We start from the raw sequence: 13,421 nt of genomic DNA on the forward strand, positions 1-13,421 counted from the left end.
TAAAAAGGCACATTTTGGATGTATTTATTGCCAAAGCTCTGATCTGAATACTGTAGCATTCCCTCCTGAATACACGATAAAGTAAATGGAATAGATTCAATAGCACAAAGGTAAATCGACAAAAAAAAAAGAAAAAAACATACATTGCAGTGCAACAAAGCTCCTTTAAATAGGAAAAATTAAATGGGGTATTTTATCTGAACTTTCCTGTGATATTGTACCTTAATCACTACTCCATATAGCTCTGTTATACAGATAGCTAGAATCTCAGCCATAAAGCAGGGCAGGACTGCTGCTTACAATGGGGGGATCAGATAGGATCTGTGCCACTGTGACAGAATGCTCTGTTATACAGATAGCTAGAATCTCAGCCATAAAGCAGGGCAGGACTGCTGCTTACAATGGGGGGATCAGATAGGATCTGTGCCACTGTGACAGAATGCTCTGTTATACAGATAGCTAGAATCTCAGCCATAAAGCAGGGCAGGACTGCTGCTTACAATGGGGGGATCAGATAGGATCTGTGCCACTGTGACAGAATGCTCTGTTATACAGATAGCTAGAATCTCAGCCATAAAGCAGGGCAGGACTGCTGCTTACAATGGGGGGGGGGGATCAGATAGGATCTGTGCCACTGTGACAGAATGCTCTGTTATACAGATAGCTAGAATCTCAGCCATAAAGCAGGGCAGGACTGCTGCTTACAATGGGGGGATCAGATAGGACCTGTGCCACTGTGACAGAATGCCCTGTTATACAGATAGTTAGAATCTCAGCCATAAAGCAGGGCAGGACTGCTGCTTACAATGGGGGGGATCAGATAGGATCTGTGCCACTGTGACAGAATGCTCTGTTATACAGATAGCTAGAATCTCAGCCATAAAGCAGGGCAGGACTGCTGCTTACAATGGGGGGATCAGATAGGATCTGTGCCACTGTGACAGAATGCTCTGTTATACAGATAGCTAGAATCTCAGCCATAAAGCAGGGCAGGGCTGCTGCTTACAATGGGAGGGATCAGATAGGATCTGTGCCACTGTGACAGAATGCTCTGTTATACAGATAGCTAGAATCTCAGCCATAAAGCAGGGCAGGACTGCTGCTTACAATGGGGGGATCAGATAGGATCTGTGCCACTGTGACAGAATGCTCTGTTATACAGATAGCTAGAATCTCAGCCATAAAGCAGGGCAGGACTGCTGCTTACAATGGGGGGATCAGATAGGATCTGTGCCACTGTGACAGAATGCTCTGTTATACAGATAGCTAGAATCTCAGCCATAAAGCAGGGCAGGACTGCTGCTTACAATGGGGGGATCAGATAGGATCTGTGCCACTGTGACAGAATGCTCTGTTATACAGATAGCTAGAATCTCAGCCATAAAGCAGGGCAGGACTGCTGCTTACAATGGGGGGATCAGATAGGATCTGTGCCACTGTGACAGAATGCTCTGTTATACAGATAGCTAGAATCTCAGCCATAAAGCAGGGCAGGACTGCTGCTTACAATGGGGATCAGAGAGTATTTGATGGGATATTTGTCACTATGGGTGCAGATTATATCTGACTCTGGACATAAACCCTCTCTGAAACCAAAGTAGACAAAAAAGTTAACATTTCCTTGATTTTTATCACTTGTTGGGTAGGAAAGTTGAACTTGAAAGACCGTTTTTCTGCCTTAGGAATGTGCCCCTAAGGGAGGAGCTGGCTGGGGGTGCCCTGTGTAGCCTGTAGGGCGGCATTCTTTAAGGTGGGCTCTGAATTCCTGCCCCGCCCCTCGGTAATCACTGGCTGGGGGGGCCACAGACACCTTCCTGCGCCGGGGTCACGGCTTAATCTCATGATCTTATACAATTAAAGGATTTGGTCTCTTTTCCTCTGCGTGTAATCTTAGCACTCACCGATTGTGTCGTGACTCGGCAGGGAGTCTCTCCGCCCCACAGCCCGGCGCTGTAACAAGGGATTGTGTGTGTCCTCTGTGCACGGCCAATTAGCCTTAAACAGGAGCATTAGCGCAATTAGTAACGGCCCGGAGAAGTTTAGATTAGTTTTTTCCTCCTCGGTGTTAAGAATTCATTACATTCTCGGCTGTGAATGAGAAAAATGACAATAAAAATCCACTTTTCACTAAAAGGAAACACGTTTTGGGGCGAAACCTGGAAATGAAATGGCTCGGAGCCGTCAGGGATGGTGGAAATGTAACCAAAGGATTTTCCATTTGACCTTTGTCAGCGTTCAGTCTGGCACCGGATACGTTCCGGCTCTTCTCCTTCCGACCATCCGTGCGCTTGTTATGGGCCAAGGTGGCAACACGCGGCTCTGCCTCCGACAGGTACAGGCTCATTGCATGAATTGTTAAGCCGCCCAAACACGTACTGATCCTAAGGTGCCCATACACGGGCCGATTGTAGCTGCCGATATTGGTCCCTTAGACTGATTCAGCAGCTAATCGGCCCGTGTATGGGCACTACCGATGGGCCTGTCCGACCGATATCTGGCCTGAAATCGGGCAGATGTCGATTGGGCAGGTTAAAAAATTTAGTTGGATTGGGGACCGCATCAACGAGCCGATGCGATCCCTGATCCGACTAAATTTTTTAACCTGCCTGAACCGACTGCGCCCATTATCGTTGATATAATTCGATCGAATTAGCCTAAATTCACCCGATATCAACCTCCCATAGGTGAGAAGATCCGCTCCCTTTGACCGATTTGGCAGCTTATCGGCCCGTGTAGGGGCACTAAAGACTGACCTGGCCAGATATCGATCGGGCAGGTTAAAAAATTTAGTCAGATCGGGGACCGCGTCGGCTCCCCCGAAACGACTGTGCCCATTACCGTCGTTATAATTCGATCGTTTGGCCCCAGCGCCAAAGGACCAAATTAGCCTAAATTCCCCTGATATCGCCCACCCATAGGGTGGGGATATCGGGAGAAGATCCGCTTGCATAACGTGTATGGCCACCTTTAGTCTCTCTCGGATATCGGCCGTACATTTAAAAGCAACGAATTGTAGAGTAAAGCCCTAAAAATAACCAATGGGAGGATGTTCTGAGCATGGAATAGTTACAGGCACCAATCGTACCAAAGTGACTCCCATTGTAGGGCCCCAAGGATATTGTCAGATACACGCGTCGATTTTATCCTTATCCCACCGACATTTTCTAAACCACCGATCACCGTGGTATCCCCACTTACAGGTGGGCAATATCGGGGAAAATGTAGGCTAATTCGATTGTTTGACCCTGGGGCCAAACAATCAAATTATAATGGCGGCAATGGGGCAGGTCGCCAAGCAAGTGGATCTTCTCTCGATATCCCCACCTAGGGGTGGGCGATATTGGGCGAATTTAGGCTGATTCGGTCATTTGGCCCTGAATAGATGAATTAGAACGCCTGAATAGGCGCAGTCTGTTCGGGGACTGTATCAACGAGCCAATGCGGTCCCCGATCCGACTAAATCTTTTAACCTGCCCGATCGATACCTGCCCAATTTCAGGCCAGATATCGGTCGGGCAGGCCCGTCGTTTGTGCCCCTACATGGGCCGATAAGCTGCGGAAGGGACCAATATCAGCAGCTAGAATTGGCCCGTGTATGGCCACCTTAAATCATTCAAAAAAACCACATGAAGACCAATTGCAAATTGTCTCTTTCTACACCATAGCAAAAGTGAATGTAAAGGTGAAGCGCCCCTTATAAAGATATATACAATTTAGAAGGAGTTGCTGCCATTTCTCCCAGTCACCCCGTTGCTTTAGTGCGACTACATTAGCAACCATTTTGGAACCTTAGAAAGTACACGTTCTTGAAAGGAACAAAGGGAAGGAAATATAATGAATGACATTTTCCGCGGGCATCTGCTTAAACAAAGCTTTTGGCTTTTCCGGCACAAAATAAAAGCACTCAATTTTACATCCCGGCCCCTTTCAGCCCCGACTGACGTTGCCTAAATGTTATTTTTCTCTCCCCTTTCCCTGACAAAACTACTTTGCGCTGACAGATGTAAATTTCCTTCATTTTTCTCTCCTTGAAGGTGGTAAATACGACCGCCGTTTTCCTTTTTTCCATCGCCGATGAAACAGAGTTCAAATTGTTTTGCCTGTGCATCAGTCTTTGGATCGGCGCCACGCACTAATGCAGACGCCCCGCCGAGAGCCCGGCATAGAATTAGACCTTGATTCGCCGGGGCTGGCGTTAAATAGTCCAGCTGCCGAGGGGCTGAGGGATAACTCGGGGGGCGAGGTGGGAGGCGGAAGGACTCGGCGCTATTTTGTTCTTTCTCCGATAATAAAACGATTTTTTTTTTCTTTTACCTCCCCGTCGGCTTTGGAAATGGAAATATTCCGCAAAACGGAGACTAATTGCCGCGCATATAAAAATGTAACTGCTTTAATTTTAAAATGAATGGTTGAGTCAAATTTTTTTCCCCCCACTATTTCATTTTCTGTCTGGGTTTCTATACGGCGATTTCTTTTTTATTTTCTGTCGGCTGGGAAATTCGTAACGATCGCGAGCGCCGTAATGCGGATAGGGCGTCGCTCTAATGACGGGGTTTAATTTGATTTCTTGTATATTGTGGCCCTGTCTGACAGCTGTATGTTATCCATTAGGCACGGGGGAAACTCACTTTATCTTAAGTCTGCCCCAAAGCTTAGCGCTGAATGGGATCTAATCACTAGATGTGTTACTGCCAGCCCATAGAATGCCATTAAAGCCGCAGGTGAGGTACTTACATGTATGAGGGACTTACACGGCATCCAGGGGATTAAGTGATGTTTTCCTATGGGAAATACAATAACCGTGTTTGCAGTCTGGGGGGAAACGGAAAGGCTTTGTGTGCTTATATGTATGTATTTATATAATTCACTCAATCTATAAATAACCTGGAAAATATAGAGAGGATAACCGGCCCCCTGCTGTAAAACGTAAGGATATTAGCAGTCACTGAGGGGTTCTGTGCCCATATAAAGGCACAAGGCTGCAGGCTGAGTTATACAGGGAACTCTGAGTATCACTCATGTATTATAAGGGATAATGTACCCCCTACTGTAAATGATAAGGATATTAGCAGTCACTGAGGGGCTCTGTGCCCCCCATATAAAGGCACAAGGCTGCAGGCTGAGTTATACAGGGAACTCTGAGTATCACTCATGTATTATAAGGGATAATGTACCCCCTACTGTAAATGATAAGGATATTAGCAGTCACTGAGGGGTTCTGTGCCCATATAAAGGCACAAGGCTGCAGGCTGAGTTATACAGGGAACTCTGAGTATCACTCATGTATTATAAGGGATAATGTACCCCCTACTGTAAATGATAAGGATATTAGCAGTCACTGAGGGGTTCTGTGACCATATAAAGGCACAAGGCTGCAGGCTGAGTTATACAGGGAACTCTGAGTATCACTCATGTATTATAAGGGATAATGTACCCCCTACTGTAAATGATAAGGATATTAGCAGTCACTGAGGGGTTCTGTGCCCCCCATATAAAGGCACAAGGCTGCAGGCTGAGTTATACAGGGAACTCTGAGTATCACTCATGTATTATAAGGGATAATGTACCCCCTAATGTAAATGATAAGGATATTAGCAGTCACTGAGGGGTTCTGTGCCCCCCATATAAAGGCACAAGGCTGCAGGCTGAGTTATACAGGGAACTCTGAGTATCACTCATGTATTATAAGGGATAATGTACCCCCTACTGTAAATGATAAGGATATTAGCAGTCACTGAGGGGTTCTGTGCCCCCCATATAAAGGCACAAGGCTGCAGGCTGAGTTATACAGGGAACTCTGAGTATCACTCATGTATTATAAGGGATAATGTACCCCCTAATGTAAATGATAAGGATATTAGCAGTCACTGAGGGGTTCTGTGCCCCCCATATAAAGGCACAAGGCTGCAGGCTGAGTTATACAGGGAACTCTGAGTATCACTCATGTATTATAAGGGATAATGTACCCCCTACTGTAAATGATAAGGATATTAGCTGTCACTAAGGGGTTCCTATAGTAGTCAATAGGAACTGTCTTGTGTTACTTTATTTATATTCCCAGTTTATTAAAAATGAATGGAGTTACGTAACTTGCCTAGAAGCTTACGTAACTTGCCTAGAAGCTTACGCAACTTGCCTAGAAACTTACGTAACTTGCCTAGAAGCTTACGTAACTTGCCTAGAAGTTTACGTCACTTGCCTAGAAGCTTACGTAACTTGCCTAGAAACTTACATAACTTGCCTAGAAACTTGCGTAACTTGCCTAGAAACTTACGTAACTTGCCTAGAAACTTACGTAACTTGCCTAGAAACTTACTTACGTAACTTGCCTAGAAGCTTACGTAACTTGCCTAGAAGCTTACATAACTTGCCTAGAAGCTTACGTAACTTGCCTAGAAACTTACATAACTTGCCTAGAAGCTTACGTAACTTGCCTAGAAGCTTACGTCACTTGCCTAGAAACTTGCGTAACTTGCCTAGAAGCTTACGCAACTTGCCTAGAAACTTGCGTAACTTGCCTAGAAGCTTACGTAACTTGCCTAGAAACTTAGGTAACTTGCCTAGAAACTTAGGTAACTTGCCTAGAAGCTTACGTAACTTGCCTAGAAACTTACTTACGTAACTTGCCTAGAAACTTACTTACATAACTTGCCTAGAAGCTTACGTAACTTGCCTAGAAGCTTACGTAACTAGCCTAGAAGCTTACGTAACTTGCCTAGAAACTTACGTAACTTGCCTAGAAACTTAGGTAACTTGCCTAGAAACTTAGGTAACTTGCCTAGAAGCTTACGTAACTTGCCTAGAAACTTACGTAACTTGCCTAGAAACTTACGTAACTTGCCTAGAAACTTACGTAACTTGCCTAGAAACTTACTTACATAACTTGCCTAGAAACTTACGTAACTTGCCTAGAAACTTAGGTAACTTGCCTAGAAACTTACGTAACTTGCCTAGAAGCTTACGTAACTTGCCTAGAAACTTACGTAACTTGCCTAGAAACTTACGTAACTTGCCTAGAAACTTAGGTAACTTGCCTAGAAACTTACGTAACTTGCCTAGAAGCTTAGGTAACTTGCCTAGAAACTTACGTAACTTGCCTAGAAACTTACGTAACTTGTCTAGAAGCTTACGTAACTTGCCTAGAAGCTTACATAATTTGCCTAGAAACTTAGGTAACTTGCCTAGAAACTTAGGTAACTTGCCTAGAAGCTTACGTAACTTGCCTAGAAACTTGCGTAACTTGCCTAGAAACTTACGTAACTTGCCTAGAAACTTGCGTAACTTGCCTAGAAACTTACGTAACTTGCCTAGAAACTTACGTAACTTGCCTAGAAGCTTAGGTAACTTGCCTAGAAGCTTAGGTAACTTGCCTAGAAGCTTACGTCACTTGCCTAGAAACTTACGTAACTTGCATAGAAGCTTACGTAACTTGCCTAGAAACTTACGTAACTTGCATAGAAGCTTACGTAACTTGCCTAGAAACTTACGTAACTTGCATAGAAGCTTACGTAACTTGCCTAGAAACTTACGTAACTTGCATAGAAGCTTACGTCACTTGCCTAGAAACTTACGTAACTTGCCTAGAAACTTACGTAACTTGCCTAGAAACTTACGTAACTTGCCTTGAAACTTACGTAACTTGCCTAGAAGCTTACGTAACTTGCCTAGAAGCTTACGTAACTTGCCTAGAAACTTACGTAACTTGCCTAGAAACTTACGTAACTTGCCTAGAAGCTTACGTAACTTGCCTAGAAGCTTACGTAACTTGCCTAGAAACTTACGTAACTTGCCTTGAAACTTGCGTAACTTGCCTAGAAGCTTACGTAACTTGCATAGAAGCTTACGTAACTTGCATAGAAACTTACGTAACTTGCCTAGAAACTTACGTAACTTGCCTTGAAACTTACGTAACTTGCCTAGAAGCTTACGTAACTTGCCTAGAAGCTTACGTAACTTGCCTAGAAACTTACGTAACTTGCCTTGAAACTTACGTAACTTGCCTAGAAACTTACGTAACTTGCATAGAAGCTTACGTCACTTGCCTAGAAACTTACGTAACTTGCCTAGAAACTTACGTAACTTGCCTAGAAACTTACGTAACTTGCCTAGAAGCTTACGTAACTTGCCTAGAAGCTTACGTAACTTGCCTAGAAGCTTACGTAACTTGCCTAGAAGCTTACGTAACTTGCCTAGAAGCTTACGTAACTTGCCTTGAAACTTACGTAACTTGCCTAGAAGCTTACGTAACTTGCCTAGAAACTTACGTAACTTGCATAGAAGCTTACGTAACTTGCCTAGAAGCTTACGTAACTTGCCTAGAAACTTACGTCACTTGCCTAGAAACTTACGTAACTTGCCTAGAAGCTTATGTAACTTGCCTAGAAGCTTACGTAACTTGCCTAGAAGCTTACGTAACTTGCCTAGAAGCTTACGTAACTTGCCTAGAAACTTACGTCACTTGCCTAGAAACTTACGTAACTTGCCTAGAAGCTTACGTAACTTGCCTAGAAGCTTACGTAACTTGCCTAGAAACTTAAAACTTGCGTATGAAGCAGAAGCTGTTTATATTGGGATCTATTTACTGAATTTTATTAGTGTCTCTTACTTGAGGTTTCAGTAGGGGAATAACTAGTTATTGGGCCCCACAGCGACATAATTGGGCCCCTAGGCTTCTTCAAGAAGATGAAGGAACTTACGTATAAACTCCACTGACCCCCCAATTACAATACTGACTTATTAGCAGATTAATTATTCTTACTATGTTTATTAGCTATTACTGACTGGTTATTGAGCCCCACAGCAATATCATCGGGCCCCTAAACTTATGTCATTTACGTAACTTAGTAACTTGTGCAAAAACTTACGTTACTTTCAAAGAAACTTGTGTATAAACTCCACTGACCCCCCAATTAAAACACTGACTTATTATAAGATGAATTATTCTTACTATTTTGATTAGCTACTACTGACTGGTTATTGGGCCCCTAAACTTACGCAGTTTACGTAACTTATGCAGAAATGTACGTAACTTCCATATCAAGCAATAACAGAGCAGGGGCAGGTAGGAGGGAAGGGGTTAAACTTAGGGCAGACCCCACTGACCCCCAATAAACTGAATGAACGGCTTATGATAGAGTAACAGCTGTTTATATTGGGGACACAAGGGGCCAATATGTTGGTACTGTGCGTTTGTGTTCATGGGGGGCCCCATATAAATAGCAAAGTTTCTGATGGCGGCCTTTCCTTTCCCTTTCCCTAGGTCTGCAGAGGCCCTGAGCGACGCGGGAAAGGAGGCTAAGCAAGATGGCGCCAGCACAGGGTTAAACTTTGGCCTAAACTCGGCGGAAAAGGCCGACTCGCTCCAGAGGGTACCGACGGAAAACGGGGCCCTGGCTGCCGGCAGAATGAAGGAAACCGACAGCTCTAACTGCTAATAGGAAGGAATATTTACCCTCACTGCCTTTATATGGAAAGAGGAGAGAAATCATCAATATATCTTCTCTTTTAGCCGCACCACAGGGGCCTCAGCGACACCTCCAGCCTAAGCACAAGGCGGCAGGCAGCGCCGTTACACATTCTGCCCCAAAGATTCATTGGAAAAAGCAAAAACAGACTCTGTCTCATGTTTCAGCCCCACATTAGTAAGAGCACAAGGGGGCCATTCCATAGTGTGCGAATGAGTGTACCCCCAATCTGTGTGCCCCCATACCCGGCTGGCACTACACACAAGCATTATGGCTCCCAGAAATTGCCTGGCACACGTGATGCTCAGTCCCTACATACCTACATGCATGCATATTACATAGGCCTGGAGTTTCCTTCCCCCCAATTTATTCCCCAGTATTCCGGCTATTAGAGCTAACTACTTGCATCCCGCCCCACACTACTCTCCCTAGGAGCTTCCATTGCCCATAGTGCTTACGTGGCACTGCCCTATGCCTTGTACCTCTCCCACATGTGTGTCTTGGCCAAATCCTGGATTCAGTGCATCCCTACAATATACTGATGTTGATATTGGCTGTGTATGTGGCTATTGGCCAGATGCATGCTGCCTGGGTACCCATGTAATCTGCCCATCCCAGTACTGCCTGGGTACCCATGTAATCTGCCCATTGTCCATTCCAGTACTGCCTGGGTACCCATGTAATCTGCTCATTGTGCATTCCAGTACTGCCTGGGTACCTATGTAATCTGCCCATCCCAGTACTGCCTGGGTACCCATGTAATCTGCTCATTGTGCATTCCAGTACTGCCTGGGTACCCATGTAATCTGCCCATCCCAGTACTGCCTGGGTACCCATGTAATCTGCCCATCCCAGTACTGCCTGGGTACCCATGTAATCTGCCCATTGTGCATTCCAGTACTGCCTGGGTACCCATGTAATCTGCCCATTGTGCATTCCAGTACTGCCTGGGTACCCATGTAATCTGCCCATTGTGCATTCCAGTACTGCCTGGGTACCCATGTAATCTGCCCATTGTGCATTCCAGTACTGCCTGGGTACCCATGTAATCTGCCCATTGTCCATTCCAGTACTGCCTGGGTACCCATGTAATCTGCCCATCCCAGTACTGCCTGGGTACCCATGTAATCTGCTCATTGTGCATTCCAGTACTGCCTGGGTACCCATGTAATCTGCCCATTCCAGTACTGCCTGGGTACCCATGTAATCTGCACATTGTCCATTCCAGTACTGCCTGGGTACCCATGTAATCTGCCCATTCCAGTACTGCCTGGGTACCCATGTAATCTGCCCATTCCAGTACTGCCTGGGTACCCATGTAATCTGCCCATTCCAGAACTGCCTGGGTACCCATGTAATCTGCCCATTGTCCATTCCAGTACTGCCTGGGTACCCATGTAATCTGCCCATTGTCCATTCCAGAACTGCCTGGGTACCCATGTAATCTGCCCAATGCCCATTCCAGTACTGCCTGGGTACCCATGTAATCTGCCCATTCCAGTACTGCCTGGGTACCCATGTAATCTGCCCATTGTCCATTCCAGTACTGCCTGGGTACCCATGTAATCTGCCCATTGTGCATTCCAGAACTGCCTGGGTACCCATGTAATCTGCCCATTGTCCATTCCAGTACTGCCTGGGTACCCATGTAATCTGCCCAATGCCCATTCCAGTACTGCCTGGGTACCTACTAGATCTGTTCATTGGCCACCTTAAATTACTGGGGGTCCATGTCATGTGATCATTAAGCCCTTGGGCAATGGCTAAAACATCACATGTATGAAATGTATTCCATGTTACACGCTACTACCTGACCATGTGATACAGCTGCTATGGCTGCCGGACATGAATCCCCCGCCATGACACAATGCGCCCCATCTTGTGAGAGACACCTGTTACTGTTTATATCTCTATCTCTAAGGAGAGCCTTAATGGATGAGTGCGATGCGTGCTGATTCTTTTCAGGAAATGACACCAAAATAATAAAAAAATTTAAAAAAATGGGATTAGTAGAATCCCTGGAAGTCAGCAATGGAGGATATTCTGATTTGCCTCCATAATTAACTCCAGGTGCTAATTAGATCTGTAGCTGCTGATACCAGCAGAGTGAAGTGCCTATTGACTCCCAGTGCTACTCTATCATTCCACAAGACAGGGTACTGGCGTAACACAAGTGCGCCACCTATATACCAGGGGTGCCCCATGTGACCTTTGCTCTGATAAACTTCAGTCTCACTTTACTGCTGCGCTGCAAGTTGGAGTGATATCCCCCCCCCCCAGCAGCCGATCAGCAGAACAATAGTAAGAAATCCAAGTCTGGCTTGGGACTCCTCCAGTTACATGGGAGAAAACAATAGTCAAGGAGGATATTACTTATACAGAAGTGGCTGGTAGGGGCCATGGCACATGTGGTGTTTTCAATTGGTCTTTATTTTTTATCTTGTATAGTTTTTTAATTATTTGCTTTTATCTTCTAAATCTTGGCAGCTTTCAAATGGGGGTCACTGACCCCGGCAGCCAAAAAACTATTTCTCTGTGAGGCTCCAGTTTTATTGTTATTGTTCCTTATTACTTATCTTTTTATGTCGGCCCTCCTCTATTCATATTCTTGTCTCTGCCTGGTTGCTTGGTTAAACTGGACCCTAGCAACCAGATAGCTGCTGAAACTCCAAACTGGAGAGCTGCTGAAGAAAAAGCAAAATAATTCAAAATCCACAAATAATAAAAAATGAAGGCCAATTGCAAATTGTATGAGAATAGTACTCTCTACATCATACTAACGTGGCTTGTGAGCTCCTACGTGTTGAATCTGTATTCTGTCCCCGCTAGAAAGCCGACTAGTGCAACTACTAATCACGGCCGCTCTTGGAATGAGAACTAAAATACCAATGCCTTTGCCTTTATTGGGAGACCTGACTATACCCCTCCCCACTCATCCTTTTGCAGTTAATAGGATATAAAGGATTTGATATGATTCTATGATTTTGTAAAGGTCAGAAAGTGATTTTATAACCTACCGCTCGTATCTGCATGTACTTGAGAGGCACTTGTGTCCCCCAGAAAACCCTTCCCCCCCCAATGATTCACTGTATTTCTGTTTTTATGTTATTTTTAAGCTTTTGCTACTGAGCATGGATTACAGCTTCTGGGTTAGCTGCTGGGAAATGAGCACTAGTTAGGTGGGAAGATATTAAACCAATACAAGTACACTTATTTTATACCTTTTATGGGGTTGTTTTTTTTTTTTTAAATGTGTGAATATTGTTGATTGTTGAATGGTAATATATATATATATGTATATGTGAATGCAGTGTAACGGTTTTCATTAACTGAGATTCGGTGCTTGTGATTAAACGATTAAAGTGATGGAAAAAAACGTGTCCTTTCTGTGTCCTGCATCTGTAATCTGTAGCTATGAGACACCGATTTGAATGTGAATAAGTAAAAAAAACTGCAATTTTCCCTTTGTCACCTATATTCCCTATGGGCGAAGACACACGGAGCAATTAGTTTTCGTGACCTCAGTCGCGGTAACTAATTGCATTTCTTTGGCTGCAGGGCAGGTCTCCGATCAAACTTGCCTGAGACCTGACCAATTATAGGCCAGATATTGGTCGGTTAGGCCTGTCGGAGGGATGCCTATACATGGGCAGATAAGCTGCTGAATCGGACTGAAAAGACAGATAGACAATTAAATAGACTGTCAGTGGGGGATTATACCTAGAAATGACCAGCCTTACATGAAATAGTAATAGGGGTTGTTCGCCTTTGAGTCGACTTTTAGCATGATCCAAAAAATTATATTCTGAGGCAGTTTGCAATTGGTCTGCATTTTTTATATTTTTATTAGCAGCTACCTGGTTGCTAGGGTACACATTTGCTTAGCAACCAGGTAGTCTGGTTCATGAATTGGAGAAAAGAAAAAAGTTAGAAAAAGTAACAATAACAATAAAATGG

At 44.5% G+C, this 13,421-nt stretch overlaps 2 protein-coding genes across 8 annotated transcripts in view; one reads left to right on the top strand and one right to left on the bottom strand.

Annotated features, from left to right (window-relative positions):
• shtn1 (shootin 1) overlaps positions 1–12,840 on the top strand; it is a 74,831-nt gene extending 61,991 nt beyond the window's left edge. For all 4 annotated transcript variants that reach the window (XM_031905561.1, XM_004915727.4, XM_004915728.4 and 1 more), the window contains one exon: positions 9,260–12,840. In XM_031905561.1, the coding sequence (XP_031761421.1) occupies positions 9,260–9,434 (175 nt within the window). In that variant the 3' untranslated portion in view covers positions 9,435–12,840. The remainder of the gene's footprint in view (positions 1–9,259) is intronic.
• LOC116412086 lies at positions 9,629–11,226 on the bottom strand. Of its 4 annotated transcripts, none has more exons than XM_031905562.1 (3): positions 10,254–11,226; positions 10,132–10,210; positions 9,629–10,052 (listed from the first exon to the last, which is right to left on the bottom strand). In XM_031905562.1, the coding sequence occupies exons 1-3, from the start codon at positions 11,199–11,201 to the stop codon at positions 9,982–9,984; spliced, it is 1,098 nt and encodes a 365-aa protein (XP_031761422.1). In that variant the 5' UTR covers positions 11,202–11,226; the 3' UTR covers positions 9,629–9,981. The 4 variants fall into 4 exon arrangements, with proteins under 4 accessions (XP_031761422.1, XP_031761425.1, XP_031761424.1 ...); XM_031905565.1 differs by having other exon boundaries at positions 10,132–10,182; positions 10,219–11,135; XM_031905564.1 differs by having other exon boundaries at positions 9,990–10,052; positions 10,132–10,174; positions 10,211–11,135.
• Positions 12,841–13,421: the final 581 nt, after the last annotated feature.

This window comes from Xenopus tropicalis, chromosome 7 (assembly GCF_000004195.4).
Source record: "Xenopus tropicalis strain Nigerian chromosome 7, UCB_Xtro_10.0, whole genome shotgun sequence".
NCBI classification, from domain to species: domain Eukaryota; kingdom Metazoa; phylum Chordata; class Amphibia; order Anura; family Pipidae; genus Xenopus; species Xenopus tropicalis.